The sequence below is a fragment of the Colias eurytheme genome, chromosome 19, assembly GCF_061535395.1.
Source record: "Colias eurytheme isolate Ceu_HAF_F1 chromosome 19, ilColEury1 Martin Lab GWU primary, whole genome shotgun sequence".
NCBI lineage: Eukaryota > Metazoa > Arthropoda > Insecta > Lepidoptera > Pieridae > Colias > Colias eurytheme.
In genome coordinates, this window is record NC_142998.1 from 9,405,132 (window position 1) to 9,414,284 (window position 9,153).

General features: G+C 34.7%; 1 protein-coding gene across 1 annotated transcript; it reads left to right on the forward strand.

Moving 5' to 3' along the window:
• Positions 1-320: 320 nt before the first annotated feature.
• LOC149900326 (clavesin-1-like) lies at positions 321-8,717 on the forward strand. The gene is made up of 5 exons (XM_090113105.1): positions 321-462; positions 2,920-3,014; positions 5,587-5,728; positions 6,780-6,973; positions 7,370-8,717. The coding sequence occupies exons 1-5, from the start codon at positions 321-323 to the stop codon at positions 7,691-7,693; spliced, it is 897 nt and encodes a 298-aa protein (XP_089969231.1). The 3' UTR covers positions 7,694-8,717.
• The last annotated feature ends 436 nt before the right edge of the window (positions 8,718-9,153 follow it).

Below are 9,153 nucleotides of genomic sequence, written 5' to 3' on the forward strand. Positions count from 1 at the left end.
ATTAATACTAATCACATACTAAGATTCCATTTAGTTCTAAGGAATCACAGTCTCACCATATGAGTACTGGAAAATTATACCTACATATTACAAAATATTCTATACATTTGTTATGCAGAAAGTTATAACGCAATACACGTGAATAAGCAATGATACAGCATGATAATTATTAGTACTTGGAATGGTAATTTATTTAGGTCGTAGCCATATTCTATGAAATACTAGAAATTAATTAGGTCGTTCATTCCGTTATTTAGCTATTTTATTGTTTCAAAATGAGTGTAAGTATGTTATTCCATCACCCAAAACAATATTTACAGATGCCGTTCATAGACATCGCCTTCCAAGCTGAGATCAGCCGCTTCGAGGACACGGAGTTCGAAGAGGTGGCCCGGAGGAACTGCGGAGAGGACCCAGATACGAGGCAGCAGGCTATAGAGGAGCTTAGAAGCATGATACTAGGTAATGTATTAACACGTTCGCTGCGGCACAGATATATCTGTACTTTCCATTACTGCGTTACGGGTCGTTTTAAACCTTGTCCTATACCAGACATTGTGGCGGCACGAGGCATATTAAACCCCACCGCCCGTAGGAGACCAAAATCCTTTTTTTGGCGCCAAATAAGACAAAGTGTGCGGCTTTTGTCGTGATTATTATTAACAATGAGTTCATTAACCTAAATCTACCGCCGCCCGTGGTTAGATTAGTTAGTTTAGATTCTATGGGTAAAATAAAATGTGGGGTCTGATGTACCCCATACCGCACTGAACAATAGCAGTTTTTCATATAATTTAGTGATGTGAAAAGAAATATCGATTTTATTTAATTGTATTTATTTATCAAACTTATGGATGTTTTTTATTAAAACAGGCCAAACCAGAATATTGTTTGCAACCAGTGCATTCTGTGAGAATTTCCTTTACTTTTTTTGTCGGCCTCACGACTTGTTAAGAAGATGCGGAGTTTTTCGTAACATCCTACACATCTCCTCTTCTTTGATCCCTTTAAGAGATGATGTGCCTTGTTTGTTGGCTTGTTGACTTGGGCAAGAGTTAAATTTTGATGAGCCATACACCGATTGCCGGGTGTTTTGGATTTGCCGCTAGTTGATTCAATGAACAAACACACTAATAGTAATCATGATTATCAACCTATTTGAAGAAAGTTACTCAACATGTCACATTCACGTTTCTATTAACGATATTTATTATAACGAGTAGTTTGAAAATTAGGTACCTGTATCCACATTCAAGTCCTTCTTTGTAAAAGCTTCAATAAGTTGTTCCACAAATAGTCTCGAATGCGTTGCACAACACTAACCGCGTGAAGCTAGCTTAGGGTGCGGTACGAGGTGCGCGGTGGTACGAGGTGTTCGCAACCTCGTTCCGCACTGTGTTAGAAATTTTATTTGTTCAGTGCGGCACGAGGTCTAAGAAACCCGGTATTAAGGTCGGTATACCATTGAACTAGGAATCAATAGCACATCTCAGATATATAGATATCACGTTCCTACACTGAACCAGATGGAAGTTATGCCTCCCGCACGACAGAGAAGTTTAAGTTTTTTCCTACCGCTATAACGACGAGACACGGACAGGGTGTTTCAAGCCCTGTTTCGCAGCGAACGTGTTAAGGTTGATAAAAAAGATGTAAAATAAGTATTTGACATTTTAGTTTTATAGCCTTAGTTTATAGCATTCAAATGCTGTAAATATTTTTTTAAAATAATAGAAAAAAATCGATTACGATATAGTGTTCCGAGAATCCGCGACCTTAAAAAAAATATGTATATGTATGTATGTAGATAGCTATCTAAACTTTCCTTTTGGTAAAAAAGCCAGAGGTACTATAATAAAATTACCGATATTGAATCTATAATATAAAAATGAATCCCAAAATGTGTTGGTAAGCGCATAACTTGAGAACGGCTGAACCGATTTCGATAATTCTTTTTTTATTGTATACCTTGAAGTACGAGGACGGTTCTTATGTAGAGAAAACGTAAATATGTACCACGGGCGAAGCCGGGGCGGACCGCTAGTTTATAATAAAATTATTTGGATAGCTCAATACGGATTCAAGTCATGATGATTCATCATTCTATCTGTTCATAAATGACTTTTCATATCTATTGTACTGCAGTGTTTCATAACTGAAAAGGGGTCTACATTGATTCTAAACATATAATATTGTATAATATAAATAAATATAAGCTTAGAATTAGCGTAAGAAAACTGCAATAGCTCTCAATTAGCGGAAGTTAAAAAACTAGCGTTGCAACATTCCTTATATCACCACAATCTTAGGTATATGGTTGCATGGTTGCATTTATTTTCTGGTTAGACCAAGGGCAGAAAGAGAAAGAAATGTGGACTTCCTTTATCTTTATTATCTTGAGAATTTAACATACAACACATTACAAATCCCGTTGAAGCGAAAAATTTTCATACATTTCAGTGATCGATTTTCTTTGCGAGCATGTAGAACAGGTATCTCCTGCCTATTTGTGTTCACTGGGATTGAACCCAGGGTACTCACCATTTTGGCATAGGTACCTTAATGTAATACGAATATCAAATAAATACTTTATCTGACATAATAATGTGTATTTTTATGTATAACTAGCTTTCCGCCTGCGGCTTCGCCCGCGTTTTCAAAGAAAAACCCGCATAGTTCCCGTTCCCGTGGGATTTCCGGGATAAAACCTAGCCTATGTTACTCGTGGATAATGTAGCTTTCGAATGGTGAAAGAATTTTTAAAATCGGTCCAGTAGTTTATGAGCCTATTCATTACAATCAAACAAACAAACAAACAAACAAAGTTTTCCTCTTTATAATATTAGTGTAGATATGATACCTACATTTTCCCATAACGAGCCGGTTTCCTTGTAACTATAATATATTTTTGTTTTGTAGAGCGAGGTATGTGTAACCCACGAAGAATGGATGACGCCTATCTGCTGCGGTTTTTGCGTTGTCGAAGATTCATACCCGCCCTTACACATAAATTGGTAAGTAAATCAAATCTTTTATTAAAACAAGGTTTATATAAAAACTAAAATCACTTCGTGGCTTTAACTAGGTAGGTAAAAAGAGTTATTACTCTTACCTGCATTTAATTACGTATTGCAATAAAATTATAATACGCTAGCGTTGTTCCCCGCGGTTTCACCCGCATTGCTTCGCTCCTGTTGGTCTTAGCGTGATGATACATAGCCTTCCTCGACAAATGGGTTATCTAACACCGAAAGAATTTTTCAAATCGGACCAGTAGTTTCTGAGATTAACGCGTTCAAACAAACAAACAAACTCTTCAGCTTTATAATATTAGTATAGATAAGAGAAATCATTCATTTTATTTAAAGTAGAAGATAAAAATATAAAATCACCAAAAAATAATTAAAGATGTTCTTCCGTTATATTGTTGAAAACTGTGTTGATAAACAAGAAAGTATTTTTAAAACTGACTGATTCGCAACGGTCCATTGAATAACTATGACCACAACAAACTATTATTTTTGAAGGTGTAGTTTGTTGAACCCGGAACCTTTGCTTGTAACACTTTTAAGCACAGATGAACAAAAATTAGAAAATATTACTTATTTGAGATCAAAACGTACTAAAACTCATTTTAGTTCTTCCTATATTTATGTGTTGGATCATAATAATTATTTTAGGATGATTGTTTTGAAAATATGTAGTGTTGACTTATAGAGAAAAAAAATGTAGGAAATAAAGTACATTCATCCCAATAAAAAATACACAATATGTGCAATTAATCTGTTTACAAAAATTTATTGTTTTATTTTTCAAGGGCATTGAAACTTTCTGGCATATCAACCCGGCCGCCATTTTGATTTTTCTTCAAAATCGCGGCGCACGATTAAAGTTGTATGCATGGATAGAGGATACATAGACAAACAAAAAATGTCTAATATCATAGTACCCTAAAGCGTCACGTTACCGAGATATTTGGAGGTAAATATTCACTTATGAGTACAACGACAAACACTAAAAATTGACTTATTACGTGTCTATATGCATAATATTATCTCCAAATAATCACTCCCAGGTAGATTATTATTAATTAACAGTTTATTGGAAGAAAGTAGGTACATTCATTACATAAAAACATACATACATTACATAAAAATGTAAGTAATGTAATGAATACCTAATTTCTTCCTGTAATAATAATAATCTACCTGGGAGTGATTATTTGGAGATAATATTATGCATATAGACACGTAATAAGTCTATTTTTAGTGTTTGTCGTTGTACTCATAAGTGAATATTTACCTCCAAATATCTCGGTAATGTGACGCTTTAGGGTACTATGTTATGAGACATTTTTTGTTCGTCTATGTGTCCTCTATCCATACATACCACTTTAATCGTGCGCCGCGATTTTGAAAAAAAATCAAAATGGCGGCAGGTCGATATGCCAGCGTCCATACAAAAAGTTTCAAACCCCTTTATATGTAGATTAGTGATAACCGCCGTTAATTACATGTTTATGTCTGGAAGCCTGGGTTTAATGGAACTAAAATTTTCAATATAATAATTATATTGAAAAAGATTTTTTTTTTATTCCATTTAGATTCTTTTGTAAAATATACTTTTACTTTTTTATCTACCTATAAACAAATATAAGTACCATACTTAGTTGTGGCATTCAAATGCTTTAATAATATAATTTTTTAAAGAATAGAAAAAAATCGATCACAACGCGGCATTCGAACCCGCGTCTTCACTCTTCCTCCTTATCATTCCGCCTTACCTTTCTATTTTTTTTAAATATAAGCACAGATTATATCTTATATATAAAATTCTCGTGTCACAATGTTAGTCTGCATACTCCTCCGAAACGGGTGGACCGATTCTCATGAAATTTTCTGTGCATATCGGGTAAGTCTGAGAATCGGCCAACATCTATTTTTCATATGTACCACGGGCGAAGCCGGGGCGGACCGCTAGTATTATATATTACCTTAGGCAGCATTAGTATAAAAAAAAAACGTTAGCTATCTACTATATAAAAATAAGTCGGATTTTCCTTCCTGACGCTATAACTCCAGAATGCACGAACCAATTTTCACGGTTTTGCATTCGTTGGAAAGGTCTCGAGCTCCGTGAGGTTTATAGCAAAGAAAAGGTGTCTCTGGTGGCGAAACGGAGTTCGCCCGATTTGCTAGTTTTATATAAAATTCAAGTGTACTTCTATTGGTGACGGGCTAACTGGAATGAACCTTGACTGCACGTATTACCTTTCCAATCCGACCATAATGACATCGTAACATTGAAATAGTACTCGATCTAAAATAACTAGCGCTGTATATTCGTATTGCAGTCGAACTACATTTGAGTATAAGAATTTTTTGAGAAAAAAAATGATCACGAGGCGGGATTCGAGCCCCGCGTCTTTCGCTTAGCCGGTGTCTCGTGATAATTTTTTTTATTAGGTAATACATTAGAGCGGATTAAAATTAAAACCGAACCGCGGGTTTTTAGTGGGTGAAACCACGCCGCGCAACCAGTCTAGTATAAACAATTTTTAATACCAGGAATACATAACTGTTGCAGATGGTACGATACGAGGAATTCCGTAGGAAGAACTCTTATCTATACGACTGCAACGCATTCGGTCTGCAAAAAGTGAAGCATGTATACGGAGGCACACTACCCGATAGTCCAGATAATGGCAGGATCACGCTTATGAGGTTCGGTGAGTTTTTTTTATTTAATCTTTATATAGCAGAAACAAAAAAAAGCGTGTGCCGAGCACGTGTCAGAAGTGAAACTTCTTTGACCAGATTCAAAGATACCAAAGTCGTCACCTTACTCCATGACGTGACCAACGACGGTATTGTCATGACGCGACCTAAAAATTTTGCTCTCAACTTCAAAAGTTTGTTACGGTTGGAAACAGAAAAGTTTGCCTTAGCTTAGACAAGCCCGAGACTGACTATGCGTCGCGCAGAAAAGTGCTACACTGCACATTAGAAAAGGGTGCAAACTGCATCATAACAATTAACAATATAATGGAGTTAAGTACATATGCCTAGAGACTAGAGTCTGTTTTATCGAATTACTGGCAAGATAATTAAAAGGTTTCGATATTCCAATAGTTTACAGGCTATAGTTTCTCTTATCTTCCCAAATTCTTTTATAGCGTGAGCATTAATATAGCAATATGAAATGTGTCCACACCCAAAGTACAGTAATTGCCCCGTTCAATTTACACAGCTATGTGAAATCTCGTTAAGATAGCATCAAGTGTGATTTATTGCCAGGCTCGGTTATCTCGTTTATTCAAAACGGTGTCAAATGTAAATATGGTCAAATTTTATCAGGCCAATTAATGTTTATATGCCTGCATAAGTATTTTAAATGTTTTGAGGTTCAAGCATAAAATATGGATGAAATAATGGTTTCAAATCTTATTTATTTAGAAAATGATCGTATAAGTAGTATAATTGGGCTTGATAAAAAGGCCCGCCACAGATTACTCAATATTTACTTACCTGCTTCACATTTTTCCATTAAAACATACTGCGTCTTTCATATGAGTATACAAGACCGAATTAATTTAAAAAATGACTGGATATTCAAAATAGGATCTACCTTAACCAAAGTATGACATGACCTTAAAGCCAATTACTATTACAACCATAGAAATCGAAATAACAGCCTAGTTTAGAATTCTGTGATTTTGTAATCACAGAAATCTATCTGTTCGAAGTATGACAACTGATCTAACCAAAAATGCTTTCCAGGTAGGTGGAACGTAGAAGAAGTCCCCATAGAGGACGTAGTAAGATGTGCGCTATTAATGGACGAAATAGCGGCGATGCAGCCTCGCCTGCAGATCCTGGGGGTCACCATAATTGTGGATCTCGAAGGCCTGGGCATGAGGCATGTACGGCCCCTCACTAGGACGGTTGCTGGCCAGATTGTAGCTTTAATGGGGGTAAGTAATTTTACTATATTATTTTATAGGGTAACTAATAAGTATATAGAGTTGTCGTCTGAAGAGTATAGGTTGTACATAATTATGTACATAAGTCGGTAAAGTATGATGCCTAAAAAATTGAATTACACTAGACTTTGATGTTGAGTTACACTTATAAATAATTTAAAAATATTAAATAACAGCATATTTAATAATTGAAGCACAGTGTTCATAAGATAACAAATATTGAAATTCATGCGTCAAAAGTAAACAACAGAAATCAAAATTGTGCTTTTGCGTTACAAATAAGTAGCAATAATGTTTAGATTTTATGTTTCAACTATTTGGTAAATTCATCTTACCCTTTTATTTTCTTTTAGTGTTTTGTATAGCATTATTTACGATTCCTTTCAGGTATCATTCCCGATCCACATCCACGCGGTCCACGTGATCAACTACAACTGGATCCTTAGTAGCTTCTTTAGTCTTTTTAAACAGTTTATTCCCGCAGCTGCTTGGGCTCGTTTACACTTTCATGGTCACGATATGTCCTCCCTTCACAAACACATAGATCCTGAATACCTCCCACAGGAGTACGGAGGAAGGTGCCAACACGTGATCAGTACTGAGGAGTGGCTTCGGAAGATCAATATGTATAAGGATGAGTTTATGGTCCAGGAATTGAGAGCGCTAGGCTTCACGGTAGATGATACTAAAAGTGAGTGCAGTGATTTGTAGGAAAGTAGCAAGTTGTATGCATTAAATGATTTGAGTTTGAAAAAAGTTTGGGAAAATATAAAGGAATGACTGGAAGGAATGGAAGAAAAGGAAGGAATGGAATTTGAGTTTGAGTTTGAGTATGGAGGAAGGTGCCAACACGTGATCAGTACTGAGGAATGGCTTCGGAAGATCAATATGTATAAGGATGAGTTTATGGTCCAGGAATTAAGAGCGCTAGGCTTCACGGTAGATGATACTAAAAGTGAGTGCAGTGATTTGTAGGAAAGTAGCAAGTTGTATGCATTAAATGATTTGAGTTTGAAAAAAGTTTGGGAAAATATAAAGGAATGACATATTTTGGTAATTTTGGTAAATGTACGTTTGGAATGATGGTGTGGAAAGTAGGATACATTTTAAGAATGGAATATGTATAGAACTTCAGCAGAAAATATTATGAAGGGCATTTTCTGAGAAATATTTACAACGCGCTTTGTTTTTAATAATAATTAACTAATTGTTTTGAACAATACATTTTTATTTTTAAGGTCATTTCCTGTCTGAGGAGTAGCTGTAACATATTGTTTAAGGTTAAACGAAATATGTGTTATTGAGGCATCTATTATAAACGCTTAAAATGTTAAGTTTTAATAATATAACTATGTACAAACTGGGCATTTACGATTTTAATAAGAGACAATAAGAAAATAGAGTTACAATACTATTTGATAAAATATATAGGTTTTAGTAATAAACTAATACTAAACTAATAACATTTCAAATAATGTACTTATGTCCAATTAATCAAATATATGTATTACTGTAAGGGGACGTGAAAGACCTACTGCCAAATTAATGGTCATCAAAAATATTCTTCGCAAAATTGAGTAGGGTCTGGACAGTTTTTCAACAAATGTTTCAGTAACTTATAGTTAAATAAAATTTGGCTTCATATAACTTCTGGTATATTATAAGCTTCTGACTTCTACCTACATATAAAGAAGTATTGAAATAGTTGTCACAATCTCATAAAAGACATCAGAGAACATTAAGTAGGTATGCCGGATTGTGGTCAACCAAGAAAAAATTTTGAGGCCTAATTTATGACTAACCTACTAAATAATTGTGTTTATAATAAATATTATACTGACTGAAGTGTCGGACAGCTCTCTTTTGTAGTATTGATGGATACTTTATAGAATTGTTTACAAAATAAGGACCAGTTTTATAAACTTAGAAATATTTTAGTACCTATGTAAATTTTGTAGTCTGAATAAGTTTTGATCCTCAAAACGTTACTAGTAATTTAAGACTGGGATATCTTTAGATCGGTGATAAAACGCATTTTGATACTCATAATATTTTAATTGTATCTATATTACATGTGAATATATGATTTATGTACTTACGTTGTTTTTTATTTCACCTTACACTGCCTTTCTAATAAATAATAAACACTATTTTTTTACATACAGATTGGT

What these genes read in the sequence shown, in the direction of transcription:
- LOC149900326 (XM_090113105.1), top strand. Translation starts at nt 321, where the DNA reads ATGCCGTTCATAGACATCGCCTTCCAAGCTGAGATCAGCCGCTTCGAG. An exon ending in CCGCCCTTACACATAAATTG is followed by an intron (nt 3,015 to 5,586) that starts GTAAGTAAATCA and finishes TAACTGTTGCAG; the next exon opens with ATGGTACGATACGAGGAATT. An exon ending in GATCACGCTTATGAGGTTCG is followed by an intron (nt 5,729 to 6,779) that starts GTGAGTTTTTTT and finishes AATGCTTTCCAG; the next exon opens with GTAGGTGGAACGTAGAAGAA.